Here is a 26,523-nt window from a genome sequence, read left to right as displayed (position 1 = left end):
GGTATATAAAATTTGTAAATAAATTCTGGGAAATTTCCGCAGGTGTCAGCTAGTCTATATACATATATTTTATTTATTATTTTTTTTTATATACCGACATTCAGTCTCAATCGAGATATCACATCAGTTTACATTCAGGTACTGTAGGTATTTCCCTATCCCCAGAGGGCTTACAATCTAAGTTTTTTGTACCTGAGGCAATGGAGGGTAAAGTGACTTGCCCAAGGTCACAAGAAGCGACAGCAGGACTCGATAAAATATATACATGTGTGTGTGTGTGTGTGTGTGTGTGTGTGTGTGTATATATATATTAGAGATGTGAATCGGAACTGAAATCCGAACCGATTCTGGTTCCGATTCACATCTCTAATATATATGTGTGTGTGTATGTATAGCCTGCCCTCACCTCCCAGCAGCCTCAGCACAGCCAGCCCTTCCCAGGGTGAGTCCCTCCCCCCAGCCATAATGCAGCCTGCCCCACCCTCCACTAGCCTGAGGGTGGGGGGGTAAGGCTTGTTGTCTGAGGACTAGGTACTTGTTACACCGAGTGCACTCATACAACTTCACCGACTGATAGATAATCATACATGTGGCACTCTGTACAAAAGCCTGGATAAACCCCTTCGCACTGTCTGACTACTGTTTGCATCTTAATTTTCTTTAGTTGTTAATGTTTTAACATTTATAAGGGAGTTGGTATATTCAAACTACTTTTAATCAATTGGTTATTTTGTATTTATCTGTCAGTGATCCTCCAGAGATTAGAATTCATTTACTTATAACCACCCAGTTACACATCTTATTAACCCTTGTTTTGAATTAATTCCTTGTTTTATCAAATAAATCTGCTGAAAATGTATAGGAAAGTAGTGTTTTGGAACATGCCTCCTGAATTTCTGCTGCTGAAAAGAAGGGATGATATGGAAGCTGAAACCTGGACAGCTCACAGTGTCCTCTGTAAGACTCTGCTAGGGCTACTGAGACAAGTGTGGAAATGAGCCTTCTAGTTCTCTGCTGTTGGAGTGTAGGGGCTGTGAAAGCTGAAATCTGGAGAGCTTGCAGTGTCCTCTTGAGTCCACTGCTGGGGCTGCTGTTAAAAGTTTTCAAATGAGCCTTTAGTTCTCTGCTGCTGAAAACAGTGTGGGGGCCATAAAAGCTGGAACCTAGATAGCTCACAGTAGTCTCTGCTGTGGCTGCTGGGAAAAATATGCAAATGGACCTTCTGGTTCTCTGCTGAGGCTGTGAAAAGCCAAAACCTAGATAGCTCACAGTGTTCTCTGGAGCAGTGGTTCTCAACAGGTGTGTCGGGACACACTAGTGTGTCACAAGGTCCCAGGAGGTGTCAGAACCAGCAGAAAACTGATCTTTCCTCATCAGTCTGGGCAGGAGTTGGCTGACTTCTCTTTTATAGGGTATGACTGGAAGCTGCTCTTGCTTCCTTCTTCTCTTCCTGGCCAGTGGGAGGTTGTTCCCTCCTCCTTCACCCAGATCAGAGCAGGATATCGCCAATTCCTGTTCATATGGGCCTGGCAAGACACCAACTTTATCTTCCTCTGCCTGGCCTGGCAGTGAGGCTGCTGATGCTCTCTTCACCCCATGGGGCCTGCATGTGAAAGCAGGAGCATAAGGGAGAAAGGTGCGTACTCTATAGATCCGCTGCTGCTGCCTCCTTATCTTCCTCTCCTCCTCAGTGCTTCTTGCCCTCATCTACTTCTGATAAAGAGAGGAGGCTCTGGATTGGTCTGAAGGCTTTTCTGCTGGCTGAGTGCCAGGAGGAGGGGGAAATGTGGTAAGATAGTTTCAGTCTGGGCAGGAAAGCATGGGGAGATAAGGGGTGGGGGAAAGGAGGTTGGGTTGCTGGGTAGGGAGAGGTGAGGAGGTGTGCGACTGCTGGGTTGGAGAGTGGGGGATGCTGAGCAGGAAGGGGTAGGGAAGAGGTGGTCAGAGGTATTTTGGATAGGGAAGGGCAGAAAGAGTTGAGTTGGGGAGAGAGGGGGCACTGGGAGGAGGATGTGGGGGTGGGGATGTCGAATGTTGGACAGGGATATGAGCATGTGAAAAGATGATTGAATAGTTGTGAGGGGTGATGGGGCATGGAGGGGAGTGACTGGGTACAAGGGCCATACTATGTCAATTTTGAAAATATGCATTTCTTCTCTATTTGCTTAGTGGAGGAGGAAATATATTTTTGTTTCTAGTTCTCCTGTTTTGCACTGCATGCAGAAGGTGGTTTTGGCATTTCTATTCCAGTTTTTGTTGCCAGGAGGCAATTGGTTCAGGAACTGACGAGAGAGGGAGCAATTTTAGATCTAATTCTCAGTGGAGCACAGGATTTGGTGAGAGAGGTAATGGTGGTGGGGCCGCTTGGTAATAGTGATCATAATATGATCAAATTTGAATTAATGACTGGAAGAGGAACAGTATGCAAATCCATGGCTCTCATACTAAACTTTCAAAAGGGAAACTTTGATAAAATGAGAAAAATTGTTAGAAAAAAATTGAAAGGAGCAGCTACAAAAGTAAAAAGTGTGCAAGAGGCATGGTCATTGTTAAAAAAATACCATTCTAGAAGCACAGTCCAGATGTATTCCACACATTAGGAAAGGTGGAAAGAAGGCAAAATGATTACCGGCATGGTTAAAAGGGGAGGTGAAAGAAGCTATTTTAGCCAAAAGATTTTCATTCAAAAATTGGAAGAAGGATCCAACAGAAGAAAATAGGATAATGCATAAACGTTGGCAAGTTAAATGTAAGACATTGATAAGACAGGCTAAGAGAGAATTTGAAAAGAAGTTGGCCGTAGAGACAAAAACTCACAGTAAAAACTTTTTTAAATATATCCGAAGCAGAAAGCCTGTGAGGGAGTCAGTTGGACCATTAGATGATCGAGGGGTTAAAGGGGCACTTAGAGAAGGTAAGGTCATCGCGGAAAGATTAAATGATTTCTTTGCTTCGGTGTTTACTGAAGAGGATGTTGGGGAGGTACCCGTACTGGAGAAGGTTTTCATGGGTAATGATTCAGATGGACTGAATCAAATCACGGTGAACCTAGAAGATGTGGAAGACCTGATTGACAAACTGAAGAGTAGTAAATCTTCTGGACCGGATGGTATACACCCCAGAGTTCTGAAGGAACTAAAAAAAATGAAATTTCAGACCTATTGGTAAAAATTTGTAACCTATCATTAAAATCATCCATTGTACCTGAAGACTGGAGGATAGCAAATGTAACCCCAATATTTAAAAAGGGCTCCAGGGGCGATCCGGGAAACTATAGACCGGTTAGCCTGACTTCAGTGCCAGGAAAAATAGTGGAAAGTGTTCTAAACATCAAAATCACAGAACATATAGAAAGACATGGTTTAATGGAACAAAGTCAGCATGGCTTTACCCAAGGCAAGTCTTGCCTCACAAATCTGCTTCACTTTTTTGAAGGAGTTAATAAACATGTGGATAAAGGTGAACCGGTAGATGTAGTATACTTGGATTTTCAGAAGGCGTTTGACAAAGTTCCTCATGAGAGGCTTCTAGGAAAAGTAAAAAGTCATGGGATAGGTGGTGATGTCCTTTCGTGGATTGCAAACTGGCTAAAAGACAGGAAACAGAGAGTAGGATTAAATGGACAATTTTCTCAGTGGAAGGGAGTGGGCAGTGGAGTGCCTCAGGGATCTGTATTGGGACCCTTACTTTTCAATATATTTATAAATGATTTGGAAAAAAAATACGAGTGAGATAATCAAATTTGCAGATGACACAAAATTGTTCAGAGTAGTTAAATTACAAGCAGATTGTGATAAATTGCAGGAAGACCTTGTGAGACTGGAAAATTGGGCATCAAAATGGCAGATGAAATTTAATGTGGATAAGTGCAAGGTGATGCATATAGGGAAAAATAACCCATGCTATAGTTACACAATGTTAGGTTCCATATTAGGTGCTACAACCCAAGAAAGAGATCTAGGCGTCATAGTGGATAACACATTGAAATCGTCGGCTCAGTGTGCTGCGGCAGTCAAAAAAGCAAACAGAATGTTGGGAATTATTAGAAAGAGAATGGTGAATAAAACAGAAAATGTCATAATGCCTCTGTATCGCTCCATGGTGAGACCGCACCTTGAATACTGTGTACAATTCGATCTTCTTAGTGTTTCGGTAATTGCCAGGTCCTTGTGGCCTGGTTTTGGCCTCTGTTGGAAACAGGATGCTGGGCTTGATGGACCCTTGGTCTGACCCAGCATGGCAATTTGTTATGTTCTTAATTCTGGTCGCCGCATCTCAAAAAAATATAATTGCGATGGAGAAGGTACAGAGAAGGGCTACCAAAATAAGGGGAATGGAACAGCTCCCCTATGAGGAAAGACTAAAGAGGTTAGGACTTTTCAGCTTGGAGAAGAGACGGCTGAGGGGGGATATGATAGAGGTGTTTAAAAATCATGAGAGGTCTAGAATGGTTAGATGTGAATCGGTTATTTACTCTTTCGGATAGTAGACTAGGGAGCACTCCATGAAGTTAGCATGTGGCACATTTAAAACTAATCGGAGAAAGTTCTTTTTTACTCAACGCACAATTAAACTCTGGAATTTGTTGCCAGAGGATGTGGTTAGTGCAGTTAGTATAGCTGTGTTTAAAAAAGGATTGGATATGTTCTTGGAGGAGAATTCCATTACCTGCTATTAATTAAGTTGACTTAGAAAATAGCCACTGCTATTACTAGCAACGGAAACATGGAATAGACTTAGTTTTTGGGTACTTGCCAGGTTCTTATGGCCTGGATTGGCCACTGTTGGAAACAGGATGCTGGGCTTGATGGAACCTTGGTCTGACTCAGTATGGCATGTTCTTATGTTCACAAGCTGATTGTAAGGATCTCTGAGGGAGAAGGAAAGGAAATGTGATTGGGAAGACTGGGTGGGCCATATGGTCTTTATCTGCCATCATGTTCTATATTACTTGGAATTGCAGGCAGACCTTACAAGATTGGGGAACTGTTCATCTAAATGGTAAATGAAATTGAACATGGAGAAGTGTAAAGCGATGAACTAGGAAAAGTCAGGTTTTAACTTTGCAATGGAATATTAGTTTCCTTATCCTGCCACACCAGTCCAGATGCATAGTTTACCAGTATTAGCAGATGGAGATAGAGAACACATTTTTTCAGTGACATCACCAGTTAGTATGTATTTATTTATTTGATATACTGCATTTCAGTAAAAACTGTCAAATCGATTCACATCAGCCGGTGCTGCACCAGCTATTACTAGTATGTGCTGGACTGGAGCAGTAGGATTCTTTGGCTCTTAGGCCCATGGCCTTCAGGCTGGTCCCTCGTGGAGCTTGCTCCCAAGGCAACAGCTTGCATGCTGTTTTCCCCTGAAAGAGCAGGTTCTTGCTGCTAAGTCAACTATTTTTGTGATTGTTTACCTAGTGGAGCATACCCAGGCTCGCAACTTCCAGGCTCCTTTGGGTTCTGGTTGAGCAGGGCTTGGTAAGTGGCTCCTGGGTTTTCTTTTGGAGCCTGGTTGCGCAGCTCCCAGGCTTTCTTTCGAGGCCTCATTGAGCAGCATCTGGTAAGTGGCTCCTGGGTTCTCTTTGAGGCATAGTTGAACCGGCCCTGATAGATGGTTCCCAGGATTCCAGCAGAGCCTGGTTGAGATCTGAGAGGTCCAGTAAGCATAAGATGGGGATCTTTTGGCAAGTCCCTCTCTACCTGAAGCTGGCGGGTGTGGACCCTTTCCCCACTCCTCTTCTTATCCTCCCTTCTTTGAGTCCTAACCACCCTCCTCCCCACTCACGCTTGAGTTTTATTCCCTTACCCTGAACTGACAGGGCTAGGCAGCAACAGTAATGCTGCTTTATCGAAAAAAAAAATAGTATAGCCAGCTGTGGTCCTAGAGCGGCTGCTGTGGCAGAGGGTTTACCGAGTGCAAGCAGCACGGAAGGGGTTGGGGATCCTCTGAGCAGATACAAGTATTGTGGTGGGATCGTGGCCTTGTATGGTCAGACACCTCTGGCATTTCCCTTCCCAGAGGTATGTTTCGGTGGAGGCTGCTGTTATTGAGGAAACCACCAGCCCATATGTGTGTGTGTGTGGGGGGGGGGGGGGGGGGGTCGGGTCCTCAGTCTGCCAGGAGCAAACTTTGCTGCCATTCAAAGGAAATCAGCACTTTTCAGTTATTGTTTTCCATCAATAACCAAGCTGAACCAGCTATTAGATGTGGGGTTACATCATCTGGTGGCTTCGAATAGACTTGTCTCTCTTTGAGCGTGTGTGGGAATTGCCTCATGAGCCTTCTCAGTCTTTTTTTTTTTTTTTTTGTCCAGGCTGAAGCATGGATATGTTCTTGGTCTCCACGAGGTGAAGGGATGCAGACGGCCCCCTTTATATTAGCAGTCCATGTATGATGGCAATTCTAACCACCAGTTTGGGATGTTCCATGTGGCCACATATTTGCCACTTGTACTGATACTAGATGAAGACCCTTGGGGCTGAGCAGAAAAGCTCGTTTATGTTTGTATGTGCCCTGGTGAGACTGTGTGTTCAACAGGGGGCTCATTTTCAGAGGGCATCATGTTAATGGTATTATGAAGGCCTGCAGTTTAAGGCATGCATGGAGGGCCTATTTTCCTTCACATTCCTCTATGTGCTTATGGGAAAGTTCCTGTTCCTAAGTAAAAAGTGCCACTTTGCTCCTTCCTTGGACTCCCTTCAGTCCTGGTCCTTCTCGGTCTGGAATCTTAAAACACTTTGTGGTGGGGTGGAAAAGCTAGAGAGTCCTGAGAGTGACAGTCCAGAAGCTTAGTTGGGACCCTTATTCCCTCTCCCTGGGGACCTTCTGCTCTCTGCTGAAACCTGGATGGGGAGGGGGGCTGGGGAGCTTCTTGGCTGGGTCCTTCCTAACCCTTTTTCCACATCGGGGTTTAGTGCTCTTCTGCCCTAGGCTGGCTAGTGGAACTTCTAAGAGGCCTTCTCCACCAAATTCCCCTTGGAGCCAACAGGGGGGAGATAAGCAGGCTTCTTGATAGTCTCTTGGAAAGGGGGGGGCTCCTCCAGTCTTTGGATTACTCTGGAAAGAAGGGCTTATTCTCGCTTGGCCTCCTGGTAGATGCCCAGGCATTTGCTGTAAGCCTGTAAGACAATGTGGCAGATACTAAGATGGGCTTTAGACTTTGTAAGTATTCCTTTCCTAGCGTGTAGCAGATGGACTCAGGACCAATGGGTATAGTGTACTTCTGTTAGCAGTTGGAGATGGATCAGATTTCAATCTGATGTCAGCCCCCAGTACATATACCCCTGCAGAAAGTGCAGCTCTTCAGTATTTTCCGTCTCCATAGCAGTTAGGGACTATCTGCACGCTCTCGCAGCGTTTGAACCAAATTACAAGAAGAAAACCGAAATTTAAGAAGAAAATTTACCTGAAGAAGAGCCCCGCTCTCCTGCGGTGATACCCTCGGGTCCCTCCCCCAGTTGAGATTCCCGAGGTGATTTTCGTGGTCCCTCAGAGGTGAGCCTCGGTCCAGCGGCCGAATTGCGGCAAGGACTTAGCCCCCGATCTCGGGCGCGGCTGAGAGGCAGCGGGTGCATTCCTTGAGCATGGCGGTGAAGGTATTTGCCCTCTCCCCCCGCAGCCGGAGACCACCCGGGACGAAACCGGGAAGCGCCGAAGACAAGGTAAGGTGGAAATCTTCTATTTGAATCCGGTCTCCGAGGATAGAGGAAGAGCACAGGCCGCCGATCGGAGCCAGTACCGCCGGGTTGATCCGCCCTAGCAGGGCTAGGCCCCGGCTGTTCCCGAGGGTCTACCTACATGGAGACCCTCTGAGGAGGTCGCCATATTACATGCTCGCCGTCACCATCTTGGCCCTATTTGCTGCGCCGCCCACCGTTCGATCCGAGCGCACAAATTGAGCTAAGCGCCCAAATTTCCTTGTGTGCATAAACTTAGGCGCACATAAAACCTTATGCGCAAAGTTGCGCGCACAGAGCAAGGCGCATATCTACGGCTAGGCGCACATCTGCGCGCACATCTCAGGTGCACTGGAGCGCACAAGAGCTCACGCGTCCACAGTCATGGCACCTCCAGAGGCAGGAATAAAAGCTCAAGGCCTCTGCCCAGCATGCCACATCAGAGCCGCACAGATAAAGGAGGCCAACGCCCTGTGCGCACACTGTGAGGAGGCCCTGGGAGATCCAGGTCAGGGCCAGTCCCACTCAGGGCCCAATGCCAGCTCCTCAGGGGGCACCCCGGACCTTGCAGGCCCCAGTGAGCCCAACCCACAATCGGGGACCCCCAGAGAACCGGCGCCCCTCAACTTAGACCCAGCATCGATATCTTGGGTGGAACTCTTCAAGGGGATTCACACCTTTGTCAAGATGCAAACTGAACCCCGGGCGATCCAGCCACATGCGCCACCGGAGGACCCTCATGCCCCAGGACCCTTGAGGCCTAGGCACAGCTTCACACCGTCCAGAAGCCCCACCTACGGGGACATGGATCTCTCCGAAGAAGTCGTCGAGCCCCTGGAGAAGGGGGAACTCCCCCCCCCCCCCCCCCCCCCCCGGGGACAGAGCCACACCGAACCATGAGACGCTTCTTCAAAAAGGATGAGCTCCCGGACCTGGTATCCCAAATTCTAACGGAGCTCGCTATCCCGGGCCAAGGCCCCTTGGGGGAACCTAGAAAACCTCCAGCTGGAGGGCCTTCGTCGGATGTCTCGCCATTTTCCTCTCTTACAGGCGGCACAACAGCTAATTGACCTAGAGTGGAATGCTCCGGAGTCCTCATTCAAAGGGGGTCGAGCCTTGTCAGCCATGTACCCCCTGGACCCAGAGACCAAGGAGCTCCTGGCATGCCCTAGAGTGGACGCCATAGTCTGCGCGGTCGCTAAGCGCACTACCATCCCAGTGGAGGGAGGATCAGCGCTCAAAGACGCACATGACGGCGCCTGGAAGCCATACTAAAGCAGGCATTCGAGGTTGCAGCCCTGCCCCTGCAGATTGCGACCTGCTGCACCGTGGTGACACGTACCTGCTTATCACAAGCCAGGAACAACACCCCGGGAGAAGACATGGAATCAGCACTATCTTTTCTCACCGATGCAGTTTCCGATCTAGTGCACACAACAGCCAGAGGAGTCTTGTCCACAGTGGCAGCCAGAAGACAGCTCTGGCTTTGAAATTGGTCGGCTGACGCCTCTTCCAAGACTACCCTCACGAGGATGCCCTTCAAAGGATCCCTCCTGTTCGGCAGCGAACTAGAGAAACTGGCCAACAAATGGGGCGACTCCCCATTACCACACCTGCCAGAAGACAAGACGAAGAGAAACCAGCATCCCTTCCCCAGATCCGCCAGGGGCAGAAGCTCACAGCGCTTCAACCCTTACAAGAGCAACTATCAAGCATCCCGCCCTACGGGCAGGAACCAGTCCTTTCGGAACAGGCACACCAAGAGGCGAACCAGCTCGGGTAAAGGCCCCGGCCGCATCCCACAATGAGAATCAGCCGATCCAAGGGAAGATGCCATAGGGGGCAGATTAGCCCTATTCTACCACAGATGGATTGAGATAACTTCGGACAAATGGGTCCTAGCCATCATCCGAGAGGGGTACTACCTGCACTTCTTTCGAACTCCCCCGGACAAGTTCGTGGAATCTCCCTGCCACGACCCCCTCAAGAGGGCGGCAGTGGAAGCTACTCTGAACAGGCTTCTGGCTTCGAGGCCATAACCCTGGTACCTATACGGGAAATGAATACTGGGCATTACTCCATTTACTTCATCGTACCCAAAAAAGGGTACATTCAGGCCCATCCTAGACCTCAAGTCAGTCCACCACCACCTAAGGATCCCCCGCTTCCACATGGAAACCCTACGATCCCTCATACGGGCAAAACAACCAGGAGAGTTCCTCACATCCCTGGATCTGTCTGAGGCCTATTTACACATCCCAATTCACCAGGAACACCAGCGGTTCCTACGCTTCAAGGTCCTGAATCGTCACTATCCGTTCCGGGCACTGCCCTTCGGGTTAGCCACTGCACCCCAGAAGTTCACCAAGGTAATAGTAGTGGTGGCGGCAACACTCAGGAAGGAAGGAATTCTCATTCATCCCTACCTGGACGATTGGCTCATCAGGGCAAAGTCACCGGAGGAAAGCCACCAATCAACCAGCAGAGTCATAACACTACTGGAAAGCCTAGGATGGGTGGTTAACACAAACAAAAGCTCCCTACAGCCCTCACAGTCACTGGAATATTTAGGAGTCCGATTCGACACCAAGGAAGACAAGGTCAGCCTGACCCCCGCGAGGAGATCAAAGCTGCAGAACCGCCTTCAGACGTTACTGAGCGTTCCTCGTCCCACAGCATGGGATTACCTGCAAGTCCTCGGGCTGATGGCATCCACGCTGGAAGTGGTGCCATGGGCGCGAGCCCACATGAGACCTCTACAACGCTCACTTCTATTGCGGGGGAGTCCACGGTCCCAGAACTACACCATACGTCTACCACTTCCGGGCAGAGTCCGGACCCAGCTACGGTGGTGGCTGCAGAACAGCCACATGAGCCGGGGATCAAGCCTATCCTCCCCAACCTGGACCCTGCTCACCACAGATGCCAGTCTACAAGGGTGGGGAGCACACTGCGAAGAGATAACCGCCCAAGGGCAGTGGAACTCAGAAGAGGCAGGATGGAACATCAACCGCCTAGAAGCGCGGGCAGTCAGATTAGCCTGCCTACGGTTCGCCCACAGACTTCGAGACAAAGCGGTCAGAGTGATGTCGGACAACGCCACGACGGTGGCCTACATCAACCGACAGGGCGGAACTAGAAGCCAACAGGTGACCCTAGAAATAGATCTCCTGATGTCGTGGGCGGAAGCAAATCTCCAAGAGATCTCCGCCGTCCACATTGCCAGGAAAGACAACATCACGGCAGACTTCCTCAGCAGGGAAAGTCTAAACCCAGGAGAATGGAAGCAGTCACCCACAGCCTTCAAGATGATAGTGAATCGGTGGGGGACCCCAGACATGGACCTTCTAGCAAGCAGATCCAACACTCAAGTATCCAAATACTTCAGCCGCAGGCGGGATCTGCAGTCCCAGGAGATCGATGCCCTGGTACAGACCTGGCCACCGGGAACCCTGCTATATGCCTTCCCGCCGTGGCCCTTGCTGGGCGCAATCATTCACAAGATACAGCGACACAGGGGACTAGGTCTTCTGGTGGCCCCGTATTGGCCAAGAAGACCCTGGTACGCAGACATGAGAAGACTACTGGCAGGGAATCCACTTCCCCTGCCTCCACAAAGAGACCTGCTCCAACAGGGCCCGATCCTTCACGAGGATCCAGGTCAATTCTCTCTTACGGTCTGGCCCTTGAGAGGGCTCGACTGAGGGAAGAGCGGATACTCAGGGGCAGTAATAGATACTCTCCTCCGGGCACGCACGTTCTCCTCATCTCTAACGTATATAATGATCTGGAGAGTTTTTGAGGCCTGGTGAGAAGACCACCACGTCAAACCACGCCCCTCTAAAGTTCCCGTGATCCTGGAATTCTTACAGAATGGACTACAGAAGGGTCTGTCCCTCAACTCATCAAGGTACAGGTGGCAGCATTGTCATGCTATGGCTCCAGGAGTGAGGGCGACAGCATAGCCTTGCACCCAGATGTATCACGCTTCCTGAAAGGAGTCAAACACATTCGACCACCACTAAAGTGGCCAGTGCCTCTGTGGAACCTCAACCTCGTCTTGGAGTTCCTAGCGGGATCCGCCTTCAGGCCCCTCTGAGGCTTGTCCCTCCATCTGTTAACCTTAAAGACGGTGTTCTTGCTGGCCGTGTGTTCGGCCCGCCGCGTCTCGGAACTACAAGTGCTGTCCTGCCATGAGCCGTTCTTCAGACTCACCCCGGGATCCATCCAACTACGCACGGTCCCCTCCTTCCTCCCCAAAGTGGTCTCACACTTCCACCTCAACCAAACCATCGCACTACCAACGATGGACGGTGTGAAGATTTCGGAAGAAGCCCATAGTTTACACCACCTCGACATCGGCAGACTCCTATCCAGATACCTGGAAAGGTCGGAACCAGTACGAAAGACGGACCACCTTTTCATCCTTCACAGCGGAAAGAGGCAAGGGGAAGCGGCTTTGCGGGCAAACATTGCCAGCTGGATCAAGGAAGTCATCAAGGCGGCCTACGTAGAAGCGGGAAAGCTACCACCTCTGCAGGTCAAGGCCCATTCAACCAGAGCCCTGGCGGTGTCCTGGGCAGAAACTAGAATGCTGTCACCCGCAGACATCTGCAGGGCGGCAATGTGGTCCTCCATCCATACCTTGTCCAGATTCTACCGTCTGGATGTGCAGGCTCAGGAGGACACGGCATTTGCTAGGGCAATTCTAAGTGGGCCACAGGCAGCCTCCCAACCGGTTCGGGAGTAGCTTTTATACATTCCATTGGTCCTGAGTCCATCTGCTACACGCTAGGAAATGGAGAAATTACTTATCTGATAATTTCGTTTTCCTTAGTGTAGACAGATGGACTCAGCATCCCACCCTTGACTGCCGTTATGCATGGTGCCAATGAGTTACGGGTAAGCCATGTTTTCATTTACCTAGGACGTCCACCCAGCCGGGTATCTATGCTTTCCGGTTGAGTACTCTGGCGGTCTCCAGCTATAGTCAACCAACCAGTTCAAGTTAATCAAGTTTAATCAAGTTTTAAACGTTCTAACAAGTTAGTTAAGTTAATCATATTATGAAGTTAATCAATAAGTCAGTCACACATATATCCACAATGCTTTTCAAGGAGAATACTGAAGAGCTGCACTTCCTGCAGGGGTATATGTACTGCAGGCTGACGTCAGATTGAAATCTGATCCGTCTCCAACTGCTAACAGGAGTACACTATACCCATTGGTCCTGAGTCCATCTGTCTACACTAAGGAAAACGAAATTATCAGGTAAGTAATTTCTCCATTTTTAGGGTTCAGACAGGGTCTGGGAGGGCTGAGTCCCAGTGACTCCTTGACTCTCAGAGGATAATGTCTGCTGGCCTTGGGAATGTCAGAAGGGTCAGTCCAGGAGAAACATACTCCTGTTCAGGTATTGATTAGCCAAAAAAAACCAACCTCAGAGTAGAAAAAAATCAAAATACCCATCTGAAATTTCACTCTCAAAGCGCTGACAAAATATATCTGATGTTGTTTCTGGTGACCTTCATGAAAAGATGTACACAGCACTGTGTATTTAAAGCTTGTATGTTGTTGATCACATCTATAATACAATCATCTGACATGGACACCTATTATGTTGAGGAAATACAAAAAAATAACTTCAGTCACTTATCTTCATCTACATGAAGATCCAATTCAACAACTGATATCTTAAAATCACTTTTCTTAACATGGATTCCTTGACCTAGATGGGTCAAGGAACCCATATTCTTGGCCTACTTTCTGTCTGGCAGCGCACTGTGTGCACCCCACAAGAGCAGAACCATGATCCTCCCTGAAGGAAATCTGTAAAGCAACCAACTGGTTATGCCTACACTCTTATGCAATGTGTTTAGGCTGTAGGTCAGTGCATGCAAGGCCTTTGGGGCAGGAAGACAGCCCTGGCATCCTCCCACCCAGGTGATGTACAACTTAAGTAACTCCCATATATAAGGACTGATCTAGCAAGAAGATGAGGAAGGTGAAATTATAATTGCCTGATTTTCTTGTGTCCTGCTAGAGCAGTCTAAGACCCACCCAGGAGCAGGACTGGTAGACAATGTCTCTATAACATGTCCTCTCTCACTCTCTCTCCTCCTCTTCTCTCCCTCTCTCTCCTCTCATCTCTTCCATCACTTAGAATATGGCCTTGTGGACTTTGGACCAAATTGTTCATTGTAGAGGGTGTTTTGTCTTTTTACAGTGCTCTGGCAGAAGGCTACTAGCAATTGCCTAGGGCCACACCACCTTATAGCCCAGGATAAGGTCATAAAAGAGATGTCTTCTGTCTCCATCAACTGAGGAGAAGGGAGATCCTATATGAAAGGACTGGTCTAGTAGGACTCGAGGAGAAAATTATCATGTAATTGTAATCCTACATGTGATCTTGGGCCTCCATTGCCACATAAACAAACTTGGGGCATGATTTACTAATCCATTTTTCCCATAGACAGAGTGGGAGAAAAGCCTTAGTAAACCAGGCCCTTCGAGTGCAAGCTCTTTGGGGCCGGGAAATTTCTGCACCTGAAATGTAACTTGCCATGAGCTCGGGTCTGTAAAGCTGTGTAATCAAATCCAACATTGAAATCCTAATGTGTTTAACAACGATTCTAAACTATAGCTGGTACATAAACAAAACAAACGCTGGAGAGTCAGAATTACATTTTTATTATTCGTGGGTTTTTTGGTTTTTTTGTTTCTCTTATCAGTAGTATCTTTAGTCATCCTTTATAATATCCAATATTTTCAAAAGAGTGAAACAAATGTGGGTGAAAGCTGGTCATGGAATACTGACAGAGGAATAACTTGTGAGATGTCTGTCCCAGCTGCTTATTCATTGTATCATCAATGACGGGGATCTTGGAATTCCTTGCTGGATAAAAGTTGGCATGATGTGTATGGAATCGGTGTCTTGTGGGTGATTTCTTTCTGGTCTCTGTCTGGGTACTGAGAACTTCTTTCATTTAGCTTCACAGATCCTGTCATCTCAATGGATTTACTTCGAACTGTCCTGCAGCCCAGCATTAATGAAGATATCCAGTCCGTGTTCAACAAATACATGAAAGTAAGAACCTGTGATGTGTGTGGCAGAGAAGTATCTTTAAGAGAATGCTACACCCTTGACGATGATACGCAAAACCTTTTGTGTTCGTGAGTTTTTCCTTGCTACTGTGCTGAAATGTTTGTCATAATGCACCATTCAGCAAATAATTTTTTCTAATTTCATTAGAAATTCTAACAGTCTGCAATATCAGCACGCATTAAAGGGGCGCTCATGATTGAGTGCTCACTCCCTTAATGTTTGCTGATCCACTTCTCCCAGGTGCCCGATTTTAATATTTAAATCTGGTGCTGCAGTAAAAAGGAAGTGCTAGGGGAAATTGCATGCCCCTAGCACCTCCTCAGCAGTGGGCACCCAGGAGAGGTGGCTGTCAGCTAGTTAGGAAAAGAAACGCTCAATTTTAGAGCGTCCCTTTTCCTAACCTGACTGCCGGCACCCTTTTAAATTTTTTTTTTTTTTTTTAGGACATTTCTAATTTTTTAGTTCCTCCGACTTAATATCGCCACAATATTAAGTCAAAGGAAGTACAGAAAAGCAGTATTTTCTGCTTTTCTATACGCTTTTTGGGCTCCAAAATTAATGCCTGCTCGGGGCAGGCATTAATTTTGGCGAGTAAAAATGTGCGCATTGGGCGCACTTTTTTTTTTTTTTTTGCATTGGGGGAATAGATAATAGCCTTATCAACATGAGCGCTATTACCTATGTGCACGATTGGATGCGCTAACCCCCATTTCCCCGTACGTACCCGGATCAGTCCAGACCATGGGCTGAGTCTCCTTTCCAGCAGGTGGAGACAGACTAAAACTGAAAGGGTATCCTATATGAGGACAGAGCCTACCCTGCAGCCCTTCAGTATTTGTCTGTCTCCAGCAGGTGGAACAGCTCACCCTGTGGTTCCCTGGTTTCCTTATTATCTGTCCCTTTGGGGATTCTTTATATCTTTTCTTCTCACGGTGACTGGAACAAGCAAGTATTTCCTCTTCATTCTGTTAAAAAAAAAAAAAATAATAATAATAATAATAATAATTTCAACTCTTTGAACTTTGTGTTCTGTTGTACAGGAGACAGTTCCTGTCTCCTCGCTCTTGCGGGGGCTTAGGGGGGCTTTGACCCTTGTGTTCTATAGCCTAGGCTCCCTATGCCCGGTGGTCCTCAGCTGCAGGGGTGGATATTGGTGATGCCAGTCACTCCCCCCCCCTGTTCAGCAGCTCTCTCCCTCTCCCTCCATAATTTTCTCCCCTCACGGGGTTTGAATTTCTTTAAAACTGCCTGCTGGGAGCTTTTCCCTGCTTTCTTTACAAAACAAAACAGAAAAAAAAGGGGGTTTGAGTTCTATACAGGAGAAAAGTTTCTAACTTACTTTTGGCAGTCTCTGAGAGACTTTAGGAGCGTGCAGACTTCACTCTCTGCCTCCGCTCCTGCAGCCCAGCTGATTTTAATTGCTGCCCCTCCTTCCCCCCCCCCCCCCCCTTGCAGCCATGCCGAGATCCCCACTGTGCCTGGCTTGTGGAGTCTCCTCTCTGCGTCTCGAGAGAGAGGGACTTTGCTCTCAATGTTTGCCAGGGGGGGAGGGTTCCTCAGATGTCCCGATGCCCTCGGGACCCCCTTCCAGACCTCCCAAGCGTTCTGCCCCGCCGTTCCCGGGCCATTCAAAGGCGGGAACAGCAGCCATTTTAGGTTTCTCTGATTCTTCTTTTTCTGAGCAGCCTGAGCCACAGGACCCGATTTTTTTTTTTTTTTTTTTTTTTTTTTTTTTTTAACACCCCCCCGTCCCCCGGGGGTGTTAGAACCCGTTTTTCCACAGAATTTGTGCTTCTATTGCACAAATCCTATCTGGCTAGATTACAGGAGGAAACAGATCCCCCCCCCCCGCCCCTCCCCTGGCTAAGGTCCCTCGGCTCTCAGTTCCTTCTCCTGCGCCTCAGGGTGGGCAGGGAGCAATGCGGGACTGGGTGGTCCCAGGAGCCCCCCAGCCTTCCCAGGACCCGGATGCGGTTGATGTCCCTCCCCCCCTAGAGGGGGACAACCCCCGGGTTCTCCATCTTTTTCGTAGGGAGGAACTGGAACCTCTCCTTCCCTTTATTTCCCAAGAGTTAGGGATTGACTGTCCCCCTGTGGACGAGTTTTCTGCAGCAATGCGGCATCCTCAGACCCGGTCATAGCAGGGCTCAGGGACCTACCGTCCTCCTTCCCTTTTCACCCTATGCATAAGCTTATGCTCCTATGGGAATGGCAGGCCCCCGAGACGAGTCTTCGGGTCGGAAGGGCCATTGAAAAACTTTATCCCCTCCCGGAGGAGTGTTTAGATTTGTTGAAGCTGCCTAAGGTGGACTCTTCTGTGACGGCGGTCACTAAACATGCAACCAATCCCGGTGGTTGGGGCTACAGCCTTGAGAGATATATAAGATCGTAAGTTTGAATCCCATCTCAAGTGCATTTTTTAAATCCTGGCCCTGGGTGTTAGGGCGTCGAATTGCAGCAGTCTCATGCAGCGGGCAAGTCTTAGGTGGGTCCAACAATTGCTCAGCACCCAGGACCTCCCGCCTGCAGAGGCAGAGCAGGCTGACTGGTTAGAAGGTGCTATAGCTTATGGGGCGGATGCCCTATATGAATTTTTCCACGTACAGGCGAAGGCAATGGCCTCCGTGGTCTCGGCTAGAGGGCTCCTCTGGCTACGCCACTGGGCGGCTGATTCGTCTTCCAAGGCGCAGCTGGATACTCTCCCTTTCAAAGGTAAGTTACTCTTTAGGGAGGACCTGGACCAGCTTATTAAGTCTTTGGGGGAAAACAAGGTCCATAAGTTGCCTGAGGACCGCCCAAAACAGGCTAGATCCTTCTTCCCTACTCACACCCGCTTCCGGGGTCAACACCGCTATAACCCTAGGGCTAGGGGCGCCTTCCCCAGGGGGAATTCTTCTCGGGCCCATTCTTGGCCCCAGTCCTTTCGAGGCCGGCGACCTTTTTGAGATGCCGCTTCCCACCGTCCAGCATCCAAGCCCGCCTCGCAATGAGAATCCGCTGGCCCATCCCTCCGTTCCCAACTTAGGTGGTCGTTTGTCTCTGTTTGTGGAGGAATGGGCCAAGATCACGTCAGACCAGTGGGTCCTCGAAACCATCGCCAAAGGCTACGCTTTAGAGTTTGCTTGCGACATCCCGGACTTGTACATGGTTTCCCCGTGCGGCCACCGGAAGCGGGCTGCGGTCACCCAGACCCTTCTCAGACTTCAAGGGCTGGGGGCCATCTGCCCGGTTCCGGGGGCGAAGCGCGGCACCGGCCAATACTCCATCTACTTCGTGGTCCCGAAGAAGGATGACTCCTTCCGTTCATCCTGGATCTCAAGAGGGTCAACCGGGCCCTCAAAGTGCCTCATTTCTGGATGGAAACCCTCCGGGCGGTGATTGCGGCAGTACACCCCGGAGAATTCTTGTCCTCCCTCGATCTGACGGAGGCCTATTTGCATATTCTGATCCGTTCCGAGCATCAGAGATTCCTTCGGTTCCACATTCTGGGACAACACTTCCAGTTCAGGGCTCTGCCCTTCGGCCTCGCCATGGCTCCCCGCACATTTACCAAGGTGATGGTTGTGGTGACGGCAGCCCTTCAGAGGGACGGTGTCCTGGTCCATCCGTACTTGGACGATTGGTTAATCCAAGCCAAGTTGGCGACCCTCTGCCGCCAGGCGGTGGACCGCATCCTCACTCTCCTCTCGTCCCTCGGTTGGATACTATTTCTCCAAGAGCAATCTACAGCCATCTCAGGTCTTGGAGTTCCTGGGGGCTTGCTTTGATACCCGCGTCGGCAAGGTCTTTCTACCGGACTCCAGAGCTTTCAAGCTGAGGGATCAGCTCCAGGGCTTCTTCTCCATGCCTCTTCCCATGGCGTGGGATTATCTACAGGTCCTGGGGACCATGGTGTCCACGATCGAACTGGTCCCCTGGGCGTTTGCACATATGCGTCCGTTACAGAGAGCCTTGTTGGCTCATTGGAAGCCAGTATCTGAGCAGTTTCAGATGCAGCTCCCTCTCTCACCATCTACCATCAGCGAATTACAATGGTGGCTTTCGCTCAAGAACCTTCTCCATGGAATGTCCCTTCAGACCCCGCAGTGGATGGTAGTCACGACGGATGCCAGCCTGTCCGGTTGGGGAGCGGTTTGCCTGTCTCAGGTCACGCAGGGGCACTGGTCTCCAGCCCAGTCTCGCTGGCATATCAACCGCCTGGAGACCTGGGCGGTTCGTCTGGCACTCAAGGCTTTTCTTCCTCTACTCCGGCGCCGGGCGGTCCGGGTGCTCTCGGACAATTCTACCACTGTGGCATACATAATCGACAAGGGGGCACCAGGAGTCTCCTGGTGGCCCTTGAAGCAAGTCACCTTCTCGCATGGGTGGAGTGGCACCTGGACTGCCTCGCGGCCTCCTACATTGCAGGCAACGAGAATGTCCAAGCCGACTTCTTGAGTCGCCAGTGCCTCGACCCAGGCGAGTGGGAGCTGTCCGAAGATGCCATGGCCCTCATAATCAACAGATGGGTTGCCCGCATCTGGACTTGATGGCGACCCTGCACAACGCCAAGGCTCCCCGGTTCTTCAGCCGCTGGCAAGAACACTGCGCGGAAGGGGTAGATGCCCTAGCCCTTCCATGGCCGAGCAGCGTTCTTCTGTATGTGTTCCCTCTGTGGCCCCTTGTCGGGAAAGTGCTCAAACGGATAGAGCTTCACAGAGGCCCGGTCATTCTCGTGGCTCCTGAGTGGCCTCGCAGGCCATGGTTCGCAGATCTGGTCAATCTAGTGTCTGACGCTCCTCTTCGCCTGGGTCATCTTCCACACCTTCTCAGCCAAGATCCTGTGTTTTTCGACCAGGCGGATCACTTCTGTCTTGCGGCTTGGCTTTTGAACGGCGACGGCTAAGGCAGAGGGGATATGCCGAGGACATGATTTCCACTATCTTGCGGGCCCGTAAAACTTCTACCTGCATTACCTATGTCCGGGTTTGGAAGGTCTTCGAGCTGGCCTGTGTGGAAGCGGGCGTTTCGATTCGATTGGCCCCCGTCTCGCTCGTTCTCTCCTTCCTTCAGCGAGGTCTCTCTCAGGGTCTCTTTTGGTTTGCTCCGTGTTCAGGTGTCGGCCCTCGGTTCTCTCTTGAGAAGCCTCGAGGGCCATGAGGTTGCGTCCCATCCGGATATTGTCTGCTTTCTCAAGGGGGTCAAATATTTGAAGCCCCCGTTGCGTCCCTCGTGGAGTTTGAACTTGGTTCTTTGGGCGCTCTGTCAGGCTCCCTTTGAGCCTCTTCGCCGTTCCACTCTCAAGGACTTGATGCTCAAGACGGTATTTCTAGTTGCCATTTGCTCCGCTAGGCGGGTGTCCGAGATCAAAGCGCTGTCTTGCCGCGAGCCTTTCTTATGCTTTTCGGATTCTGGGGTCTCTCTCAAGACGGTTCCATCTTTCTTGCCGAAGGTCGTCTCTTCTTTTCATGTCAGTCAGTCGGTCGAGCTCCCCGCGTTCTCTCTGGCGGACATTGCGAGCCCTGGCAGGGATGACTTGCGCCGTCTGGATGTCAAGTGCGTCCTCATGCGTTATCTGGAGGTCACCAACGACTTTCGGGTATCTGATCATCTTCTTGTCTTATGGGGTGGCCCCAACCGGGGCAAACAAGCCTCTAAGACTACGATATCTCGCTGGTTGAAGGAAGCAATCTCATCGGCTTACCTCTGTCAGGGGCGTCCGGTTCCGGAGGGCCTTAAGGCCCATTCCTTGTATTCTCAGGCGGCATCCTGGGCGGAGAGCCAGTCGGTCTCTCCGCAGGAGATATGCAGGGCGGCTAATTGGAAGTCCCTGCATACTTTTGCTCGACATTACCGCCTTGATGTTCAGACGCCCGTCTTTGGTTCCTTTGGGCGGCAGGTGCTTCAAGCGGGACTGTTTAGGTCCCACCCTGTCTAGGGAAGCTTTGGTACATCCCATGGTCTGGACTGATCCGGGTATGTACAGGAAAAGGAAAATTAGGTCTTACCTGATAATTTTCGTTCCTGTAGTACCACGGATCAGTCCAGACGCCCTTCCCGTTCCTTCCCATTCTTTGTCTTCCTGTCCGCTCGAAGATCCTTATTCTGTTCTTACCATGCTATCCTACATTGTTCTATGTGTTGCTTTATATGAGGCATCGGAAGCATCCATGTGATGATTGTGGGCATTTATGCAAGAGTGTCTACGCGCAGAGTTCATTCACTGTTTTATCTCATTCATATACTCTTTCAGAGTTCTCTCGTTGTGAGTTCTGCTGTTACTTGCTTGTTCCATGATGTTTTTTCATCCTCTGCTTTGACAATAGTTATACTGAAGGGCTACAGGGTAGGCTCTGTCCTCATATAGGATATCCTTTCAGTTTTAGTCTGTCTCCACCTGCTGGAAAGGAGGCTCAGCCCATGGTCTGGACTGATCCGTGGTACTACAGGAACGAAAATTATCAGGTAAGACCTAATTTTCCTTTTGCATCAGGGCTTATGGACGCTTGTCCAATCACAGGTTGAACCGTGTGCTGCAGCCAGCGCACAGTATTGCATCAGCCTGTAAATGCAGTTGAATGAGACTGGCCAAGTCTCAGCCAGAGGATTGCTAGTTCAGTGCCTGAGCTACAGATAAGGGGATTTAAAGGAGCCAATATATAGCAGCAGTAAATGGCTCTTAAGTCTTGTGCGCCCTCAGCAGTACTCTGGGAACGAGGGTGTGGTGTGTTCTGACTGGGCTGGAAGCCCTGCAATTGGAAATGGCCAACCTGGAAAACTAAAATCAGACTGAGGAAGGGAGGCGAGGTCGTGGAAAGGATAAGCCTGATGACTTGGTGGTGTGTGTTGCCATGCAAAGAAAACTATGTTTAAATCTTGGCTCGGATACCTACTAATGGAGTCTGTCATGAGTTAGGCGTGTCTGCAGGGTGTACTTGGCAATCCACTGACGACACCTGTTCAAAATTAGAAGGGCGAGTGAACTTTAAAAGATCTTTTTTTGCCTTCAAGGACTTTCTTCTATGGCACCAATGGTATGTGATGGTTAGGACAGGATAAACATCCCAAAGTTCACTATGGCTCTGCAATACTAAGTATAGGCTGCCCATTCACACATGTATCCCCAGTGAGTTACTGTCCGGCCAGCCAGTTACAATAGACACCATTCCTATGGTAATCAGGAGTGCTGGTGTTCAAACCTGAGATTTGTGAGGTTGTGCATCCTGTCACATATCCCATAGAGTATCCAGAGTCCCAGTTGCAGCATATCTGCAACTGTTTGTAATGTACAATTGTGTGTGACATTTTGTGAAATTGTTAGGGTCTTATAGATCTCGCTCCCTGATGGCATGATGTACAGAGAACAGTTGAAGGTTGGACTCGAAGGATCTCTAAGGCTCCAAGCTAGTGGTCAGAAGAAAGCACAGTGCTTTCACTCAAACAAAAATAAATCTTATAAATGGTAAGGATGAAAAAATGGGAAATCTTGCAGTAAGGTCTGTTAGCACAGCAGTGTTTGAAGGAGACTTATGACAAAATCATATCTCCATCCCTCCTCCCCACCCAAAAATACTCAGCACATTTTCAAAATTTCATAGATCTTGGCTAATTAAAAAAAACATGACCCCTATGGTTTTAGATGCGTACAAAACGTTGCCTGTTCCAAGGCTAGAAATTCACTTTGTAAAATGATGAAAATGTCTCATTTCTTGTTATCTTGGAAGTTGGGTCCTACTGCTATGGCTGCTTAGCTCCTGCTGTTGACCAGGGAGGAACAAGGTGAGGTTGAAGGCATGTAAGAGAGAGCAATAGGGAGAGGGGTACATCTCAGACAAGTTACAAAAAAAAAAAAAGTTGGTAAATCCCTTCCCCCTTGTCTTTGCACAGTTTTTCAAGAAGGCTGCAGGGAATGTGAGAGATAACATTGGCGAAGAAGTTGATCCAGAACAACTCATTCAAGAAGCTTGTCGCAGCTGTCTAGAGCAGGTAACAGGAGCTCTCTGGACAGGCATGGGTGGCGGCAGATCTGGAGCAGTTCACTAGTGAGGCTGGCAGCAGAGAAGAGATTCACTCCACCTCATGCTTGGTTGAAGGTGCTCCAGAAAGCTTAATATGGGACAAATAATGGATGTGGATTAGTTTGCTTATTGAAAGATCATTTTTCAGCATGCCTGACTTGAACATCAGCTAGGCTGAAATTCTCCTCTCTTAACTGTCTGGTGATGTAGACAGGATAAAGGTATTCTGCATCCTGTGGGGGACAGCCCGCTTTACTCTCCCCTCTGGGGAGGAGGGGGAGCGCTACTGAAGTATACCCCTTATCTCCCTTATATGAAATATGAACGGCCCAGGAAAGGACTCCTGTTTGTCTCAGAATCAGACTGATTTATTTTCATACATTTCAGATTTACCACTTAGAACAAAATAACATCTTATGCTAGGCAAGAAACTTAAATAAATCCTTAGCATAGAATACACTTCTGATAATTAGCTTAGCAGATATGAATAAATAAGAAGTATAGCACATCGCCTTGGCTGCAACTTGCTCATACTTTAAAACACACCTAACTTGCTAGCCCATAGAGAGTAGGCCAGGAATTAACCCCTTCTCACCACTTTGAAGATCCCAGGTCTCTGAGCAGTGAGGGGAGTGACAGTACAGGATGTGGCCTCTTAGTTCCTTGGGAGAACCCAGGCATGTGAGACTGGATAGAATAGCAGGGCTGGAGAGCTCTTCCCTACAGCACTTCAGGACACTGAATTTGCTCAGTCAGCAGAGTTGTAGGGCAGGGAGCAACATCTTCCCGCTGGTGAGTGGAATGTGGGAGCTGCTGCTCTGAACCCAGTTTCCCCAGGGATTTTAAAAACTAGTGTATGCATATTTAGAAGCTTAATGCATACTAATTTAGTGATATGAGTCCAGTTCTGATTGGGCCCTTCTTCATGTGGACTTTTTGATACCCCACCCCCGCAGACCTGACCAGGTCTTGTAACAGGCCTGACCTGTGTGACAAAGCACCTTTGTCATTGGAGGGTCCCGTTTCCAGGCAGAACTGAGCCATTCTGACAGGTTTGCATCTGTTTTTTACACATACAGACTTAAACGCACCCCCGCCTTGGGTGAATTTCTTACTCAAAAAGTTGAGTAAATAAAATTTATTACTGCAGCTCAGTGAACCTTTTCCTACAGAGAGCCCATGAAAGACTGCACTATGGTTCTCCAGTGACTGCTACTGCTTCACCTAATACTTCTCTGATTAAAAGCATTTTTACCACCTTTCTGTGAAGCGCTGGTTATGTTCTGCCAGTGAAATCACTGGATTGGTGCATGGGCCTTGATGCCTCCTCTTTCTTTTTTTTGTACTGTGCTGGCACATGCAGTGGGATAGCAGTAAGAATGTTGGCTTGCAGGCAATGGGGAAACTGCCCCGTGGAACAGATTTAAGCGCCATGAAGCCATATTTCATATAAAGCTTCTGTGAATATGAAATTGGAATGCACGTTGCCTTGTAAAATTCTTGACTTTTGTGTACACTTCACATTTCTGCTGTGTAAAAAATATAAATCAGAAGTTTGTTTCACAGGTCTACACAACATACTCTACGCTTTTGCTGTGAAAGAACAATTCTAGAAATATTCCAAAAAGTAATTAAGACTAAAAAAACAAAAACTCTTGCTTGCATAGGTCTTCGCACCCTCTTGTCTCGGTGCTTGGTGGAAGCCCCTTTTGCAGCAGTAAGAGCTTTGAGTTGCTTAGCATAAGGGGCTACCATCTTTGCACAGTGGGATGGCGCAGTTGCCCATTCTTCTTGCAGAAGCGCTCAGGCTCTTTCAGGTTGGCAGGGGATCATCTGTGGGCTGTAGTCTTCAAGTTTTGCCACAGATTTTCTATTGGATTCACATTTGGGCTTTGACTGGGCCGCCAAAGGACCTCCTTACTTTCTTCTTGTTGAGCCCTTTTAGCTTTTACTTTCTGCCTAGGGTCTGTGTCCCGCTGAAAGGTGGATCTTCTCCACAGTCCCAGCTTTCCTCCAGGATCTGCCTGCACTTGGCCCCAACCATCTTTACCTCGATCTTCACAAGCTTCCCTGTCTCCACTGCTGCAAAACATCCCCACAATATAACGCTGCCATGTAGGGATGGTGCTAGCAGGATGATGTGCTGTGTTGGTTTTATGCCACACACATCACTCAGCATTGAGATCAATAAGTTCCACTTTGGTCTCATCAGACCACAAAACCACCTCCCACATGCATGCAGTGCCCCCTCTGTGTTTCTTTGCCAATGCTATGCAGCCCACCATATGGGGCTTTTTCTGCAGTGGCTTCCTTCTTTGCCACCCTTCCATACAGGCCATGCTTGTGGCGAAATCTTCAGATTGTTACAGGTCAGCTTTTTCTCCGGTCTCAGCCAGAGAACCCTGGAGTTCTTTTAAAGTAATCTTAGGGCTTCGGAGGGACCTCCTGATCACGGCAGTATCTTGCTGGTGCCAAACTTTTCCCACTTCACAATGATGGACCTGACAGTGCCCCAAGGGATATTCAAACACAATAAAATTTTCTTATAGCCTTCCCGCGATCTGTATTTCAGATTGAAGTTATCCTGGAGTTCTTTTGGCAGCTCCATGTTCTTGGTGTTTTGACCTTTGCTTTAGATTCAGTTTACACTTGATTCTTCATCCAGGAGTTATTCAAATCAGCTCAACTACTGTAATTAAACACAGGTGGACTCGAATACTTATTTTAGACCTTGTTAAAGCAATTTTTAGAACTGCAGCTAATTTTTTTTTATTCTTAATTACTTCTGAAATATTTCTATAATTGTTCTCTCCGTGAAAATGTAGAGTATATTGTATTAAAGTAGGAGTTTGTTTCTCTGATCTATACTTTTGGTTTATTTTTGGACAGCAGAATGTGAAAAATGTATAAGCAGGTAAACTTTTTTTGCAAGGCAACAAACTTTATAAGCACTACGCATGTACTGTTTGATAATAGTATTTCCATAAACGTGCATACCTCTTGATTTATTTATATATAATTTTGACTTGATTTCCCGCTACTTGTCCAACCCAGGTTACAAAACAATATGAACACAAAAATACAATTTCATTCTTTTTATCAAGCATGCAAGAGGTACCCTTCCCAGCATATATTAACTTCGATAATGTTACCTGGTGATGGAGCCTTCTAGTGTGGGACCTATCACTTTCCTATATTAAAGTATTTTTACTTATGGAATTATTTTCCTCTGTTGCAAGCCACCTTGTACACACCCTGCAGTTCCATCTCATCTAGGAGTTCAGATATATTTTTAAGAGTTAATTTTATTGTTCGGTTGTGGGGGTTTTTTAAATTGTAATTTGTTTTGCTGTGATCCATGAAAAGCTTATAATCCAGAAGGTCTAAATAAATGTACTCTGCATCCTTACACTGCTAGGGAGCTGTCCTCTATTATTCGCCGGGGATAGTATCATTTGGATTTGTTGTAACTAGCAGATTCCATTGGAATGTTGCTTTCATAGTGTTATATGCCACCACTATCTCATTTTAAATATTTGTAGACCACTATTCTTTACTTAGGTTATATGAATAAGCTAGAAATCCATTTTAACAATCTACAAAAAACTTTTTAGAATATACAGTACAAAAAGCCTTTTTTTTTTTGTGTGTGTGTTCATAACTTCTGGAAAGGTTCTCGCATCTAGCACCACATATTGCTGTGCACTATATATGTGAATCGCCAGAAAAAATGTAA

At 48.2% G+C, this 26,523-nt stretch overlaps 1 protein-coding gene across 2 annotated transcripts in view; it reads left to right on the top strand.

Annotated features, from left to right (window-relative positions):
- The window catches only part of DNTTIP1 (deoxynucleotidyltransferase terminal interacting protein 1), a 49,650-nt gene that overhangs the window by 6,117 nt on the left and 17,010 nt on the right, over positions 1-26,523 (top strand). For both annotated transcript variants that reach the window (XM_029611604.1, XM_029611605.1), the window contains exons 3-4: positions 14,676-14,772; positions 22,657-22,755. In XM_029611604.1, the coding sequence (XP_029467464.1) occupies positions 14,676-14,772; positions 22,657-22,755 (196 nt within the window). The remainder of the gene's footprint in view (positions 1-14,675; positions 14,773-22,656; positions 22,756-26,523) is intronic.

Source organism: Rhinatrema bivittatum, chromosome 8 (assembly GCF_901001135.1).
Source record: "Rhinatrema bivittatum chromosome 8, aRhiBiv1.1, whole genome shotgun sequence".
In the NCBI taxonomy this organism is placed as follows: Eukaryota; Metazoa; Chordata; class Amphibia; order Gymnophiona; family Rhinatrematidae; genus Rhinatrema; species Rhinatrema bivittatum.
The sequence above is the reverse complement of the archived record's forward strand: the minus strand, read 5'-3'. Positions and strand labels throughout refer to the sequence as shown.